General features: G+C 40.6%; 1 protein-coding gene across 15 annotated transcripts in view; it reads left to right on the top strand.

Annotated features, from left to right (window-relative positions):
• The window catches only part of LOC134354059 (RNA binding protein fox-1 homolog 2-like), a 299,787-nt gene that overhangs the window by 249,360 nt on the left and 32,074 nt on the right, over positions 1 to 18,353 (top strand). For all 15 annotated transcript variants that reach the window (XR_010019717.1, XM_063062782.1, XM_063062795.1 and 12 more), the window contains 2 exons: positions 11,507 to 11,560; positions 17,513 to 17,587. Coding sequence is in view for 14 of the 15 variants with exons in the window: in XM_063062782.1 (XP_062918852.1) it covers positions 11,507 to 11,560; positions 17,513 to 17,587 (129 nt within the window). In the remaining variant the exon portion in view is untranslated. The remainder of the gene's footprint in view (positions 1 to 11,506; positions 11,561 to 17,512; positions 17,588 to 18,353) is intronic.

Raw genomic sequence — 18,353 nt, forward strand, 5'->3', positions numbered from 1 at the left:
TTTCAACATTTGATAGGTTTCAGTTACAACATCCCACATTCTAGTGAATACAGGCAAAGAGCCATCAAACGCTCTTCATATGACAAGCTGTTCAATCGTGGAATCATTTTTGTGAACCTCTTCTGAACCCTCTCCAGTTTCAGCACATCCTTTCTAAGATAAGGGGCTCAAAACTGCTCACAATAGTCCAGCAGAAGGCTGATGTATGCTTGTGTGTCAACTCGATGGAGTAGGTACGGCATCGCCGCAAACCTTACACGGATCCCTACGCCGTAGCCTGATGCGCACCTCTTCCAAAATGTAACTACACGTCGCAGCAACACAGACCGCAACAACTGTGATTGGTCCGCCTGGTAGCATCGCATTTCCTCCTATGCTGCAATAGCTTCCCATTGGGCAACTGAAGAGCAGGGAAGGAACTCTGGCTGCAATGCTTTCCATAAAGCTTTACAGACCTCCAAAATTATGGAGGACACACTTCGCTTTTACTAAAAAGACGCTCGCTTTAAACTTGCTTACTTCGAGAAAGACTACCATGACCATGAAGCTTTGAGCGGGCAGGTGTGTGCGCATGCGCGACATGCCTGAATTGCAGAGCGACGCAGACACATCAATGCACAATTATAAATGCTCACAATGCACGTAGGCCACTTGCGTAGGTTATGGCGTCAAGTTGACGCACAAGTATAAATCAGCCTTGAGGCTTCACTAGTGCTTTATAAAACCTCAACATTGCGTCCTTGCTTTTATATTCTAGTCCTCTTGAAATAAATGCTAACATCACATTTACCTTCCTCACCACAGACCTGACCTGCAAATTAACCTTTAGTGAATCCTGCACAAGGACTCCCAAGTCCCTTTGCACCTGAGATTTTGGAATTTTCACTCCATTTATATAGCCTACCCCTTGATTTCTTCTACCAAAGTGCATGACCATACACTTCCCAGCACTGTATTCCATCTGCCACTTCTTTGCCCATTCTACTAATCTGTCTGAATCCTTCTTTAGCTTTTCTACTTCCTCAAAACTACCTGCCCCTCCTGCTATCTTTGTATCATCTGCAAATTTGCAACAAAGCCATCGATTCAGTCATCCAAGTCATTGACATATAAAAGAAGCGGTCCCAACACAGACCCCTGTGGAACAGCACTTTGTCACTGGCAGACAACCAGAAAAGGCTCCCTTAATTCCCATTCTTTGCCTCCTCCCAATCAGTCAATTCTTTATCCATGGTAGTATGTTTTCTGTAATACCATGGGCTCTTAACTTTTTAAGCAGCCTCATGTGTGGCACCCTGTCAGACGTCTTCTGAAAATTCACGTACATAGCATCAACCGGTTCTCTTTTGTTTAACTTGTTATTTCTTAAAAAATAACTCCATTAATCTTGTCAGGCAAGAAATTCCCTTGAGGAAATATGCTGACAATGGCCTATTTTATCATGTGCCTCCAAGTACCCCAAAACCACATCCTTAACAATTGACTCCAACATCTTCCCAACCACTGAGGTCATACTAAATGGCCTGTGATTTATTTTCTTCTGCCTCTTTTTTTGAAGAAAGGAGTGATGTTTGCAATTTTCCAGCCTTCTAGAACCATTCCAGAATGAAGTGATTCTTGAAAGATCATTACTAATGCCTCCACAATCTTTTCAGCCACCTCTTTCAGAACTCTGGGGTGTACACCATCTGGTCAAGGTGACTTATCTACCTTCAGACATTTCAGTTTCCCTAGAACCTTCTCCCTAGCAATGGCAAATTCACACACTTCTGACCCCTTATGCTCTGCAACTTCCACCATATTACTAGTGTCTTCCACAGTGATGTTCAGTGTTTGGCTCACGCCAAACATAGCATTTGGCCTAATGGCCAAACAGCTCAATTTTGGTTTCATCAGACCATAGAGCATTCTTCCAGCTGACTTCAGAGTCTCCCATATGCCTTTTGGCAAACTCTAGCTGAGATTTCATGTGAGTTTTCTTCGACAGTGGCTTTCTCTTTGCCACTCTCCCATAAAGCTGCGACTGGTGAAGCACCCGGGCAACATTTGTTGTATGCCCAGTCTCTCCATCTTAGCCACTGAAGCTTGTAACTCCTCCAGAGTTGTCATTGGTCTCTTGGTGGCCTACCTCACTAGTCCCCTTCTTGCACAGTCACGCAGTTTTTGAGGATGGCCTGCACTAGGCAGATTTACACCTGAGCCACATTCTTTCCATTTCTTGATGATTGACTTAACTGTACTCCAAGGGATATTCATTGCCTTGGAATTTTTCTTGTATCCATCTCCACACTTGTGCTTTTCAGTAGCCTTTTTACAGAGTTGCTTGGAGTGTTCTCTTGTCTTTGTGGTATCGTTTTTGCCAGGATGCTGACTCACCAGCAGTTGGACCTTCCGGATACAGGTGTATTTTTACTACAGTCAATTGAAACACATTGACTGTACACAGGTGATCTCCATTTAACTAGTTATGCGACTTCTAAAACCAGTTGGCTGCGCTAGTGATGACTTAGTGTGTCATGGTAAAGGTGTTGAATATTTATGTAATCAGTGATTTTGAGTTTGTAATTAATTTGGATCACTTTGAAGAGATCAGTTTTCACTTGACACAAAGGAGTCTTTCTGTTGATCAGTGTCAAAAAATAACCAAAATATATCCATTGTGATTCAATGTTGTAAGACAATAAAACATGATATCTTCCAAGGGGGGTGAATACTTTTTATAAGCACTGTACAGTTTGGAGATGCAGAGAGTAAGACACTCAGCTGTTTTTTTGGCATTAAGCTAACCATGGATCTTTTGTCACATTAAATGTGTGACATCACCCTGTAGCTAATTTTAATGTATGTGTTGAATCAGGCAGAGACTTAAAGAAATGATAGAAAACTTGTGACACAGGGGAAATGATTTGAGCTGTGCTATCAGTGCCCGCTTTAAAAGAGCTGCTTACTGCTGCTTTCCAACACTACAGCCTTAGTCCTACAGGTCACAGATCTTCTGAAACATGCAGGTACTATTTAAATGTGATGAGTGATTCTGCCCCTATCATCCTTTAAGACAAGGAATTTATGATCCATTACTACACTCTTGAGGGGATGGGTGAAATCCTTTTCCTCACCTTCCTTCAGGTAGTTCTATCAGAGAACTCTGTGTCCTGATTTGTGATCTCTTGGCTAAGGCAAGGGGTCTTAATGCCTCAAGAGAAAATTAATTCTTTTGTATCAGAAAAAATTCTAATTATCAATTAAGTCTTCACTCATCTTCCTGAAAGAAAACCCTATGCTTATTCAGCCATTGCTGTTAAATGTTTGTCCAGTCCTGGCCACATCCTTGTAAATCTTCTGTACACTCACTCCAGTGCAGTCAAACAAAAAACCTCTGAGGTTTATTAACCTCTGCTGTTAATAAAATATTCAACCTTTTCAATAACCTTATGATCTGTCCTGCAAAGTTTAAGGATCTTGGATATGTACTTGATGATCCTTCTGTTCTTCCACACCACTCTGTACCTTCATTGTGTATTCTCTTGCCCTATTACATTTCTCAAATACATTGTCTCAAACTTCTCTGAAATTACATTTGCTGTTTTTCTGCTCAATTATCTAGACCTTGTATATATTCTTGCGACCTGGAGCTTTACTCTGTCAACTAAGCAGCTAATTTTTAGAATTATCCACATGCTATTAATCATGCTCCATATATTTTAGGTCAAAATCATTATTATACACAGTGGCCACTTCATTAGGTACAGGAATGGAACCCTTCTGCTGCTGTAGCCCACTTACTTTCATGTTTTGTGCATTCATAGGTACTCTGCATGCTGCTGTTTTAACACTTTTTTGAGCTACTGTTGACTTCCTATCAACTTGAACTAGTCTGGCCAATCTCCTCTGATCTCTCTCATCAACAAGATGTTTTCACCCTGCTGCTCACTGGATGTTTTTTTTCTGTTATTTTACACCATTCTATAAAATCTGGAGACTGCATGAAAATTCCTGGAGATCAGCAGTGTCTGAGATACTCAAATTACCATGTCTAGCACTTACAGTCATTCAGTGGTCAAAGTCACATAGACCACATTTCTTCCCCATTCTGATGTTTGGTTTGAACAGCTGAACCTCTTGGCCATGCATTGAGATGCTGCCACTGATTGGCTAATTAGATATTTGCATTAACAAGCAGGTGTGCTTGTTAAAAATTCCAATTGTTCATCAAACTTAGAATGTGGATTTGTTATTGTCCCTGATTTAAATGAAGGTGAAGCTCATATATCATCCTTTAGAATGGATTCTCGTAATTTGCCCACCAATGAAGTTAACTGGCTATCTCAAGAGTGAAGTCATGCAGCAACTAAAGAATATATAACTGATGTCAGTATTAACATAGAAACTAGTCTGATCACATGAAAATCAAAAAGAGGTGATAAAGGAAACGAGGCTAAGGAAATTCATGAGAAAAGACTGACAGCAAGTATAAGAAGGAATCAAGAGAATATTAGTATTAAATCAAAGAAAAAGATGAGTTGGAAAATTATTTAGAATTCATTAGAAGATAGCCAAGGCAATGATGTGTTAAAAGAAAATATAATACAAGAGAAGAGCTTGCAAAGAACACAGAAACTGAAATTGATTCTATGAGTTCTTTCAGATTGGGGCAGAAGCAGTTTGATTTTGAGTTTTAAAAAAAATTCTTCCTCTTCATGTGCCTTGCACGTTACACACTTGGGCGATCATGGCTTTCCACATCGAACGATCCCATGCAGTGTCAGTGATATCCCGCACACTTAGATCTGTTAGTGCTTTCACAGCGTCCATATATTTTCTTCTTTGCCTTCCTCTTCCACGTTTTCCCAGGCATACTGCCTTGTAATGTAAGGCATTCTATTTCTCCCTTTCTGGTGACATGGCCCAGGAATTTCAGGTTACATCCACACTACGCCGGATAATTTTGAAAACGAAGCTTTTTCTCTTCGTTTTGACCCTCCGTCCACACTGAAACAGTGTTTTCATCCCCCGAAAACGGAGATTTTTGAAAACACTCTCCAGAGTGTGTAAATTTGAAAACGATTGTTTTGCATTGTAGTGTGGACAGGGAAATGGAGAGATTTTAAAACGTTGTCATGACAACACCACAACAACAATGCTTTTTCTGCTTCTGTTTGGTACTGCGCAAGCACTGCTGTACGGCTGTTATAAAGCGCAGTCGGTGTGAACGGCGTGAGAGTTAAATTGTAAAGTGAGCTTTTTTGACTAGGTACCCTAAATTGATTTGATTGAGTCTATTTTTTAAAATAATAATGTCAGAAATTCTGCGCGGGTCTGGCTGCAGAAGATTCCAATCTCTTGTTGCTCTTGGGTAGAGAACGGCTTCATGCGTGTGTTGTTTACTTTATTGTCTACGTTAATAGTTTGTTTGGAATTAAACATCTCTACTGCTTTGCTGACTTTGTAGTCGTTTGTTACTTGCAGAAACAGCTCAACTTCATTGTCTGTTAAACGAAGAAGTCGGGTCTGATTTTTCCAGCGGAGGTTTTCTTTGTATTCCTTGAAGACATTGTTGAAAACTTCCTTTCGCTGTTGTTGTTGGTACTCTAGTTTTTGACCAATGGAAGTAGCAGAACACCACCGCGGAAACGTAACTATTATACCGTTTCCTCTTCGCTTGTTTTCTGTAGATGTGTCTGTGCATGCCCAGTAGGAGTAGATTCACCCAAATATCCACTTTGGTGTGGACAGAGATATTTTGAAAAACACGTAGTGTGGATGCCTGTCGTTTTTACTCGAAACCAGCGTTTTCAAAATTATCCGGTCTAGTGTGGAGGTAGCCTCAGTTTCCTCTCATTTCATGTTCTCATTAAAGATCTTTTCGTATGGACACGTTGGAGTACTGTCTCATCAGTTACCCTATCTCTATATGATATTTTCAGCATTCTTCTAAGAAACCGCATTCCTATTGCTTCTCAGTTTCTTTGGAGTTCTGGTGTTGTAGTCCATGTTTCGGAAGCATACAGCAAAATTGACCAGATGTAACATTTTAGTAGCCTAAGCCATAGAAATGTGTCTGTTGGTAAAAATGGGTTTCATTTTTTGGAAGTTGGTTTTGGCAATGGCAATTCTTTTTATTTCTACTTCTAGCATCTTGTAATATGAAGCTACCAAGGTAATTAAAGCTGGTCTTTTGTTCAATCTCTTGGTTACCGATGTACAATTGGCAGTTGGGAGTATCCTGCTGTTTTGATATCATACATTTGGTTTTTTTTACAGTTGACGGTTAGACCAAAATCTGCACTTGTTTGTACTACTTTGTCTAGGAGGATTTGTAGGTCTTCTGAAGCACTTGCTGTTAGAGTGGTATCATCTGCATATCTTGCATTGTTGATGTTAACACCTCCAATTTTTATTCCGTCTAGGTCTTCTATTTCTCTGAGAATCATTTCACTGTAGATATTAAACAATTCTGGTGAGGCAACGCATCCCTGTCTAACTCCTCTTTGAATTTTAGCCCAACTGCTTATATTATCATCAATTTTTACTGCCATCGTTTGGTTCCAGTATAAATTTTGAAGCAGTTGTTGGTCTCTTCCATCATTGTTTAGTTTAGCGAGAATTTAAAATAATTTTTCATGTTGCACTTTGTCGAATGCTTTAGTGAAATCAATAAAACATAAAAAGACATCATTTTGATATTCAGTTGTCCTTTCTGAAAGCATTCGTAGTATGAAAATTGCTTTCCTAGTTCCTCTATCCTCAATAAACCCATATTGTAGTTTAGAAGTTTCTGGCCTTGTTTTTAATTCAACTCGGAACAATTCTCAACAGAATCTTTATTATGTGACTCATAAAATTGATTGTTCTATAATTTTCGTAGTGAATAGTTCCATGAATTTTTGGCAGAGTTATAAATTTTAAAAATGGCGGAGAAATTCAACAAATATTTTGTGTCTGTATTATTGGAAGAAATCAGTTGGGGGAGCAGATGATGATGAAATATATCTGTAGAGTGAACAAAGAACTCTAAAGAAACTAGATTTAGTTTTAAAAGGTGAAATTACTAGGACCACAAAGCAATAAATCTCCATTACCTGATGATCTGCTTTATTGAGTTTTGAAGTGGCTATGGAGATAAATTAGTTGTCATCTTCAAAAGTTCCATAGGTCCCAGTGTGGTTCCCAAAGACTGAGAGGTCACAAATTTAATTCCACTTTTTAAGAAAGGAGATAAAAAAAGAAAATAGGTGACATAACCAGTTAGCCTAATATCCGTAGCAGAGAAAATGCTGGAATCTATTGTTAAGAAAGTGGTAACGTGACTCTTGAAAATTTTTTTAAAATTATATTTATTCATGAAACGTGGTAGTAACTAGCAGAATAAATAAGGGAAATTAAATTGGTATGCATTGGGACTTTTAAAGGGCTTTTATCACTCGAGATTATTAAACGTGGTATTTGGAAAGAAATATTTGTATGAATGGAGGTTTGGTTAAAGACAGAAAATGGAGTTCATGTGGTTTGTTTGGACTTTCTGAAGTTCTTTAATAAAGTGCAGCTCACAATCGTGGGGGAAAAAAGAGTGGCATAGTGTTCGAATAAAGTGTTGGTGTAGATTGTGGAATTGTGGATTGAACAACAGATAAAGAAGTAGGAATTAACAGAGTCAGGTTTAATATCACTGGCATATGTTGTGAAATTTGTTGTTATGTGGCAGCAGTACAATGCAGTGTATATTAAAACTAAATTACAGCAAGAAATGTATGTGTGTGTGTATATGTCTTATGTGTGTGTGCTCCCTGATGGTAGCAATAAGAGAATGACATGTTCTGGGTGATGGTGACCCTTAATGGTGAGTGCTGTCTTTTTGAGAAATTGTTCTTGGGAAGATGTACTGGATGCCACGGAGGCTAGTGCCTACGAAGGAGCAGACTGAGTTTGCAACCTCCTGCAGCTTATTTTGATCTTGTGCAGTACCCCCCCCCCATACTAGATGGTGATACAGCCAGTTAGAATTCTATCCACTGTATATCTGTAGAAACTTGCAAGTGTCTTGGCTGTCATACCAAATCTCCTCAAACTCCTAATGAAATAATGAAATACAACCACTTTCATGCCGCCTTTGTAATTGCATCATTATGTTGGGTCCAGGATAGGTCCCCAGAGATGTTGACACAAAGGTACCTAAAATTGTTCACCCTTTCCACTTCTGATCCTTTGATGAGGACTGGTGTGTTCCCTTGTCTTACATATTCTGAGGTCCACAATAAATTTTTTGGTCTACTGACAAGTGTAAGGTTGTTGCTCAACAGTTGATCTATCTCGCTCCTGTATGTCTTCTCAGCACCATCTGACGTTCTGCCAACAATTGTTGAGTCATCAGCAAATTTATAGATGATATTTAGGCAGTGCCTAGCCACACAGTCATGGGTGTAGAGAGAGTAGAGCTGTGGGCTAAGCACACATCCTTGAGGTGCACCAGTGTTGATTATCAGCAAGGTGGGGATGGTATTTCCAATCTACACAGACTGGTCTTCCAGTTGCAGAGGGAGGTACAAAGGCCCAGATTTTGGATCTTTTTGATCAGAATTGTAAGAATGATTGTGTTAAACGCTGAGCTGTAGTCAATGAACAGTAGCCTGACGTAAGTATTAGTATTGTCCAGGTGATCCAAGGTCACACGAAGAGCCAATGAGATCACATCTGCTGTAGACCTATTTTGGCAATAGGCAAGTTGCAGTGGGTCCAGGTCCTTCCTTTGGCAGGAGTTGATTCTAGCCATATCAAACCTCTCAGAGCACTTCACCATAGATATGAGTGCTATTAGACAATAGTCATGAAGGCAACTCACCCTGTTCTTCTTGGACATTGTTATGATTGTTGCACTTTTGAGGCAAGTGGGAACTTCGGACTATAGCAATGGGAGATTGAAAATGTCTTTGGTTGGCACAGGTTTTCAGAGCCCTACCAGGTATACCGTTGGGGCCTGTTGCCATGCGAGTGCTCACTCTATTGAAAGATGTTCTGACACCAAGACAGAGATCTCAGTCATTTTTGGATTGAAAGACAACACCTAATGGGATGTTGTTGAAACTGGTGTTGATGCTGCAGCTGTTCTATCTGTATCAATGAGTTGGATGAGGAGATCAAATATAAAACATGCAAGTTCAGTGAGGATCACAAGACCAAAATACAAAGCTGGGTAACAGTGTATGCCAGTGTAAGAGGGTGGAGAGTTTTCAGTGCACAGGGCCAAGCTAAGTGAACGGAAGAAGACATGGCAGATGGAATAATGTGACAGAATGTTAAATTGTTTATTTTAGTAGATAAGGAGGTGCCTGATGAATAATTTTGAAGTCTTCTACTTTGGTAGAAGAAGTAGAAAGTGGGAGAAATCATGAGACGTGAGTGTCCTTGTACATAAATTGTTTGAGAGGTAACATGCCAGTATATGCAAGCTTTTAGAAAGGCAGACAAATGTTGACCTTCTTTTGACTTTTGAGTGCAAGAGTAATAATAACATCATTTTGTTGCAACTTTATGGACCCCATTTGGAATCTTGTCCACAGGTGAAGTTTCTCTACCTGGGTAGAGATAGGTACCCTTGTAGTGATACAGTAATTGCTCAGATTGGGTGTAGAAGAGGGCCTGAAAGCCTCGTGAAGAAAGAGTAAGCATTCTGGGCCTACATCTTCAGCTTGGAATAAGATTATGTTTGATAATCTTTCATTGCTGTGTTATTGATGAGTTCAGTGAAAAACTCTCCGTATTGCAACTAGGGAAATCTATTGATTTCTTTGCAGTAGGAAACTACTTGGCTAAAACAGAATTATGGCTGAATTACAGAAAGCCCCATCTGTTGTCATTTCTGTGTGGCTGCCACCATGCCTGTGGGAGGGATGGCTCTGTCAAAACAAATCATGAAAGTGCTGATCAAGAACTTTGTCTGAGGCATATTTGTGGAAGGCTATTAAAGGAAGCTGGTAATGAGGGATGCCTTGGAAGTGAATTCTATGACATGGAAACAAATGTGGTGGGAGTGACTGCAGCTACTTCAGGGCATCTCATATCACTGGGGGGCCCTTTGTTGGAGCCATCTTGAAGAGACAGCACTAATTGTTTGACAAAGTAATTGGTGGAAGTTTACTGCATCATTTGGCCAAGAAGATCTTCAGTCAACATGATTGTCTCTTTACATCAACCTTAATGTACAAGCAACAGCAAATACAATATTTTGCTTTTCTGGATTTCACCAATGCATTTGACACCTTGAACAGAATGGAACTCTCCCATATATCTAGAGGTTTCTGGGTCTCAATCGTTCGTTTCATGACAACTGCCATGCCACTATACAATTTGATGACTTAATTTCTGTTTGTTTTGAGATGTAAATGGAGTGAAGCTATCTTTTGACTCTTTTGTTTGATTTCTTTTTCTCTGTACTCCCGACTTGCACTACATTAGGGTCTTGCCCATCATCTTCTCCCATACCGTAACTGACAAGAAAACTCATGATACAACAAACTGTTGTATCATACTCAGAGTCTGAGCATACAATCAATACATTTTACTGTATTGGGTTCATTGTGACAGATTGTTGATGATGAAAAATTCAGTGTGGGAATTGGGACGGTTGCCAATAACTTGGTTCATTTAATAAAACTGGCAAGGAAGAATAACAAACTCACATTTAAGAAAAGGATGCCAATCTACAAGGTCTGCATTCTTAGCATGTTGCCAGGTGGTATACACTGCTTTCTGACCCAAGCTGTAATTCTTTGGTTGACTTGCCACCGTTTGTATAGCTCTCTTGCACAGAATTCTCTCCCATGGCTTGCCACATTCCCAGCTTCCTTTATAACTCTTCCTCAAACATACCTCTGACCAATTTCTAGATCAGCCTTTTCAATATTTGTTAGTGATAATATGCCTATATGTACCATACTAGGACACTTGATACTTATTTCAAACACTCTGAAAAGCATTTTGTATTTGGAAGTCATAGCAACCATCTGTGTATAGAAATTAAATTCGCAAACATTTACTTATTTGTTTTTACTCCCTGTCTGTTCCCTATCTTCCTCTCCTAATTGCATTGCCTCTTTTGCTGGAGTGCAGTTCCAAAGGTATTAATCACACTCTATAACTTGCCTCAGGTGCCGTGGCAGGTAGCAGCATTTGACCACCAGAACATGACCAAGCAGCTTGTGTGAACCTGATAGTGAATGTCAGTAGGCAGCTCCCGTACTTGTGCAGAGTTTGGATGGTTTTGCTTTATATAACTCAAGGATACTGAGAGCTCTGGTGTTCAACCACAAATATTGGGCATTTTTTTTCATCCATGTGGTTAAAGTTGCTTTTAGAAAGCTATATAAGATAGATTAATTGGTAGACCAACATCTGTCAGAATCTGTAGGTATTCTGATTTGTTTATTGTAACTATTTTTGGGTACTCAGCATTAAGCTCAAATTACAGCTTGATGTCGCCACCATTTAATGTGCATTTGCATTTAAATTGCAGGTTGGAAGCTGAGCCCTGTAGTTGGTGCAGTCTACAGTCCTGAATTTTATGCAGGTAAAGTGTTGCATCACCTTTCAGTTGTGTTTTGTACAGTTTAAAGAAGTCTCAACTAGGATTCTATGTTTCCTTATATTTCTATCTCTGTTTCTATTCACTTACTACATTGTACCTTTGAATCAATCTGAGAGAAAAAAATTAGTAAATTTGTCACTAAAATTTGTTTTCTGTTTTTGAGAATGTTGCACTTCAGTAGATTCACATATGATTTTAATCCATTTTGAATGTGGATCTGTGACAGATTTTCCATCCGTAGATCAGGCTTCTGATATCAGTACAGAGAGCCCAGGCTGGGACGAGTATGCGGGCAGTGGGCAAAATATCCCTCTAGTGTTTGTAGATCTCGTACTGGAGATGCAGTATCACTTCACCCTGCCACTTTGTTTTTGACCCACTTTGTCATCACCTCAGTCTCTGACATGCCTTTATTGGGATCTTTCTCCTCGCTAACCTCTGTTCTGGAGTTTAAATTAAAATAGTGGAGTTATTGCCTATGGATAGTGTTTTGTGGGGAGGGTTATAGGGAATGGGTGCTGTGATGATCTGGAGGTTGTGCAGTAGTTACTTAAGGGGTGTTGTGAGGGACAGGCCCAGGGGTAGAGTTAGATAATAGGGGTGGAGGATTCACAGTGAAGGGGGGTGGGGTGGCAACTAGCATCGTGGGGGGGCGGGGTTTCTGCAGGATCTCGCAGTAGGGGGGAGGGCTGAAAGAGTAACAGAACTGCTGGTGATATTAGGTGAATTTGGCCCCTTGGTGGGTGAGGGCTTGGGATTATGGGGATGCATAGGAGGGTTGGAGGTGTTCGGCTTAGGGGTATGGCTGTGGGATGGGGCTGCGGGACATTGCGGTGGAAGGAGGGATTGAAAGAGCACCCAAGCTGATGGTGGAGTGGGGTGTGAGAGGGGATGGTGGGGGTCGGTGTTACATACGCCCCTTTGTGGGGTCTGGCTTGGGTTATTTGGGGTGCTGTCCGGTTTAGTTGGGTTGTGCAGTCCATTGGAAATTAGGATTAGGGTGAAGTGTAGGGTTGGGGATGTTTATGGGGTGGCGTGATACTGGTGATGTGGGGTGAACCTGGCTCCCTGGTGGGGAGAGGGCCCGGGTTTATGGGAGAGTATAGGAGGGTTGGAGGTATTAGGATTAGGGGTATGGCTGGGAGGTGGGGCTGCGGGACATTGTGGTGGTGGGAGTGGTTGAAAGAGCACCCAAACTGATAGTGGAGTGGGGTGCGAGAGAGGATGGTAGGGGCCAGTGTTACGTAAGCCCCTTTGTGAGGTCTAGCTTGGGTTATTTAGGGTGCTGTCTGGTTTAGTTGAGGTGCGCGGTCCATTGGAAGTTAGGATTTGGGTGAAGGGTAGTGTTGGGGATGTTTGTGGAGTGGCGCAGGTAGTGTTAGACTGGTACTGTGGGGTGAAGTTGGCTCCCTGGTGGGGAGGGGGCTCGGGTTTATGGGGGTGTGCAGGAGGTTTGGAGGTGTTAGGCTTGGGTAAATGGCTGGGTGGTGGAGCCACTGGACCTTGCAGTGGTGGGAGGAGTTGAAAGAGCACCCAAACTGATGGTGAAGTGGGGTGAACTTGGCCCCCTGATGGAGAGAGGGCTCAGGTTTATGGGGGTGTGTAGGATGGGTGAAGTTGTTATGTTTAGGGATAGGGTGGAGGAATGTGGATGCAGGCCTCCCCATGGGAGGGGGAGGAAGAGGAAAAGGAGCATGGGGCCCAGCGTTAAGTAGGCCCCTTAGTGGAGGTGTGGCCAGGGTTAATTGGTGCATTGTCCACTTCAGTTGGGGTGTGTGGCCCTTCGGATGTTAGGGTTAGGTTGGGGGAGGTAGGGTCGAGGGATGTCCACTGGGTACATGGTTTAAGTAGTAACTGATGGTATCCCAAATTTAAATAAGATAGACTTATGGCAGTTTTTGTTGACCACTGAAATCAAAAGAACATTTTGTTCTTTTGTTTGCTTGGTTTTATTTTAATCCTAGAAACTTAATTTCTTTAGCTTCTGTAGAAACTTTCATCCTCTGCCCCAAAAAGAAATACAGTGGATTCTGGCTAATTGGGCCATCAGTTAATCGGGGTGGTCACTTATTTGGGTTAACTCTTAAAGAACAAAAACTAATGGAGAAAATAGCTGGGATTTCCTTTGATTATTTGGGACACTATGCCGCCTTATTGGGACAAGAGACTTGCCAAACATTTTCTAACTAGTGTCTGTTGCATGCACTTGTATGGCCATGCGTGGAACAGACAGTTTTTAATAGTTTCAGTTGTATGTGTTTGTGTTCAAAAAATCAGTGATATTTGCCACTGATCATTGGTAAGAAAAAATTTGAAGGTAAACTGAATTATCAGTTAAGATTTTTGAATAATCTGTTACTGTCTTCAGATGGAGGCATATAAAACTGAATCTTGGCATGTGACCATGGGTTCAACTTAAAAAAGCATTCTAAAATAAGGATACAAGGCTAGAGCTGTTTGGGAGGGTTTAAACTAATTTGGCAGTGGGGTGGGAACTGGAGTGATGGTACTGAGGATGAGGTAGTTGCTTTGCGAACAGAGGCAGTGTATAGTGAGACTGCTAGCAAGAAGAGGCTGATGATGGGGCAGAATTGCAGTCAACAGGATGAGTTGCATTGTAAAAGGCAGACAAAATCAAAAAGGATGAATACAGGACTGAAGGTGTTATATTTGAATGTACGCAGTATACAGAAAAAAGTAGATGAATAAGGAAGATTTACAGATTGGTCTGTATGATGTTATGGGCATCACTGAATCATGGCTGAAAGATTATAGCTGGGTGCTTAACACCCAAGGAACATATTGTATCGAAAGGACAGGCAGGTAGGCAGAGGGGCTGACATAGCTGTATCGGTAAAAAATTAAATAGTTAGAAAGAGGTAACATAGGGGCAGAATGTGTTGATTTAATGTGCATAGAGCTAAGAGACTGTAAGGCTAAAAAGACCCTGATGGGAGTTATATACAGACCCCGCAAAAAGTAGTAAAGATGTAATTTACAAGTTACAGCTGGAGATACAAAACACATGTCAAAAGGGCAGTGTTTTGGGGAATTTCAATATGGAGGTAGATTGGAAAAATCAGGTTGGTGTTGGATCCCGAGAGGGGGATTCTCTAGAATGCCTATAACATGGTTTTTAGAACAGCTAGTGGTTGAGCCCACTAGGGATCAGCTATTCTGGATTGGGTGTTGTACAGTGAACTGGAATTGATTAGAGAGGAACACTGGAAAAGTGAACATAATATGATAGAATTCACCCTGTAATTTGAGAAGACACTATAGTCAAATGTATCAGTATTACAGTGTAGTAAAGGGAATTACAGAGGCATGAGAGAGGACCTGGCTAAAATTGATTGGAGAAGGACACTGGCAGGGATGACGACAGAGCAGCAATGGCTAGAATTTCTGGGAGCAACTCAGAAGGTGCAGGATATATACATTCCAAACAGGAAGAAGTGTTCTGAAGGCAGGATGACACAGCCATAGCTAATGAGAAGTCAAAGCCAACATAAAAGCCAAAGGGAGGGCATATAATAGAGCAAAAGTTAGTGGGAAGTTTGAAGATTGGGAAGCTTTTTTAAAAAAAAAAGTAACTAAAAAAAGTCATTTTTTTTAAAAATGAAAAGACGGAATAGGAAGGTAAACTACCAATAATACTAAAGCAGGTACTAGAAGTTTCTTCAGATATATAAAGTGTAAAAGAGAGGTGAGAGTAGATATTGGACCGCTGGAAAACCTTGCCAGCTAGGAAGACAAGGAAAAGATGGACAAACTGAGTAAGTATTTTGCATCAGTCTTCACTGTGGAAGTCATTAGCAATATGCCAGAAGTTTGAAGAGTGTCAGGGCAGAAATGTGTGAAGTTGCCATTAACAGGGAGAAGGTTTGTGGGAAACTGAAAGTTTTGAAGATAGATAAGTCACCTGGACCAAATGGTAGATGCCCCAAGGTTCTAAAAAAAAAAGTGGCTGAAGAGATTGTAGAGGCATTAGTTATGATCTTTCAAGATTCAATTGATTATGGCATGGTTCTGGAGGAATGGGAAACTGCAAATATCACTCCACTCTTCAGGAAGGCCATAGGGGCAGAAGAATGGAAATTACAGGCCAGTTAGTCTGACCTCAGTGGCTGAGAAGATGTTGGAGTTGATTGTTAAGCATGTGGTAACAGGGTGCTTGGAGGCACATGGTAAAATAGGCCATAGTCCACATGGTTTCCTTAAGGGAAAATCATGCCTAACAAATCTGGAATTATTTGAGGAAATAACCGTTCAGTTCTGATGAATGGTCTCAGCCCGAAACATCAACTGTTTACTCTTTTCCATAGACACTGCCTGGCCTGTGAGTTCCTCCAGCGTGTTATGTGTGTTGCTTGGATTTCCAGCATCTGCAGGTTTTCTCTTGTTTCTGTTTAGACAAAGGAGAATCAGTGGATATTGTGTACTTGGATTTTCAAGGTGCCATACATGAGGCTGCTTAACAAGTTAAGAGCCCGTGGTACTGTAGGAAAGATTCTAGCATGGATAAAGCATTGGCTTATTGGCAGGAGGCAAAGAGTGGGAATACAGGGAGCCTTTTTTGTTTGGCTGCTGGTGACTAATGGTGTTCCACACAGATCTTTAGTGGGATCACTACATTTTACGTTATATTTCAATGACTTAGGTGACAGAATTAATAGCTTTGTGGCCAAGTTTGCGAGGATAGGTGGAGGGGCAGGTAGTTTTGAGGAAGCAGAGGCTACAGAAGGACTTAGATTAAGAAAATGGGCAAAGAAGTGGCAGATGGAATACAGTGTCGGGAAGCGTAAGGTCATGGACTTTTGTTGAAGAAATAAAAGGGTAGACTTCTAAGTGCTGCTGCTACTACTAGTAGTAGTAGTCGTCTAAGTGGAAAGAAAATTCAAAAATCTGAGGTGCAAAGAGACTTGGTCCTCGTGCTGGATTCCTTAAAGATTAATTTGCAGGTTGAATTGGTGATGAGAAAGGCAAATGAAATGTTAGCATTCATTTAGATCGGACTGGAATATAAAAAGGCTTGTCATATGATGAGCGTTTCATGGTTTGGGCCTCAAAAGAGTGAGGGGTGAACCCTATTGAAACCTATTAACTGTTGAAAGTCCTTGATGGAGTGAATGTGGAGAGGATGTTTCCTATGGTGGGGCAGTCAAGACCAGAGGACACAACCTCAGAATAGTGGGGCATCCTTTTAAATTAGAATCAAGTTTAATATCACCAGCATATGTTGTGAAATTTGTTAACTTAGCAGAAGCATTACGATGCAATACATGATAATGTAGGGGGGAAAATAAGTAAATCATTTACAGTAAGTATATATGTATATAATTAGTTAAATTAAAAACAGTGCAAAAACAGAAATGATATGTAAGCAAAAAAAGGTAGTGTTCTTGGGTTCAATGTCCAGTTAGGAATCAGATGGCAGAGGGAAAGAAGCTGTTCCTGAATCGCTGAGAATGTGCCTACAGGCTTCTGTGCATCCTCCCTGTTGGTAATAATGAGAAGAGGGCATGTTCTGGTTGATGGAGGTCCTTAAGGAAGGACACCACCTTTCTGAGACACCACTCCTTGAAGATGTTTTTGACATTTCAGCGGAGATGAGGAATTTCTTTAGTCAGAGAGTGGTGAATATGTGTAATTCATTGCCACAGACGGCTGTGGAGGCTAAGTCATTGGATATATTTAAAGCAGAAGCTGATAGATTCTTCATTAGTCAGGCCATGAAAGGATACAAGGAGAAGACAGGAGATTGGGTAAAGAGGAAAATTGGATAAACCATGATGAAGTGGCAGAGCAGACTCAATGGGTCAATTGGCTTAATTTTGTTATTGGATTGTGGTCTTATGGTCTTATAATGCATTTACAGTATGCTGCCATGAAAAATAAAATTTAATACTGTATATGTGACCTCTTATTTGTTAGGTCCAGCATCACTATCATCATTACCCTTTCACCTACATCCTGTTGCCTCTACAGCACTCAGTCCAACACACAATGGTAAGACCAATTAAAAGCATTCTATTTAAATTAACTATACTGTATTTTAAAGAATGAACATCTGGCTTCCAAGCCATAATGTGTCTCCGTATATCTCTTATTAAAACATCTACTATTAGAGTTTGCCATATCCAACTAAATTTGATGACTTATGATCTCTACTATTCCTTCCAGTTTCATGCTCTACTTTTCAATTTTTCACCAATTCCCCTCCCTGTCCTCTTACCCAAGCTCAGTTTAAGCTTCACCAAGAGGAATTTGATGGCTTTGGTTTGGAAAATCACGTTCCTTCAGATTTATGGATATGAGATGCTTGTACCTTATCTTGTATTGCATTTGTTTTGAATTATAGAATAAGATGATGTGTAGAGTACTCTTGATACTCATTCCTCCCATATTAGCAACAAACGGCAAATGAAACCATTATTCTGAGCATTCTAAAGGTGACCAGCTGGTCAATTCAAAGAACCCATCCTAATTTGTCATGAGATATTTTCTATGTGCCCTCACCCATACCTAATCCAATCTTATTCCTCCTTTTGTTAATAATTTGATAAAAGCTTAGAGCCAGAGAAAATGACTATGGGTTAACTTCAACCCCAAAGGTGATCAAACCTGGAAGCTTTGAATATGGCTATGAAATTAGGAGATTGCCCAGTCAAACATGATTTAGATGTTTGCTATGCATTCACTCACTGCACGTATTGGCAGCTTGCCCAGAATTGAGGGTTAAAAAAAAATATTCTTTTGACATCTAACTTTTTCT

The sequence above is a fragment of the Mobula hypostoma genome, chromosome 11 (assembly GCF_963921235.1).
Source record: "Mobula hypostoma chromosome 11, sMobHyp1.1, whole genome shotgun sequence".
NCBI lineage: Eukaryota > Metazoa > Chordata > Chondrichthyes > Myliobatiformes > Myliobatidae > Mobula > Mobula hypostoma.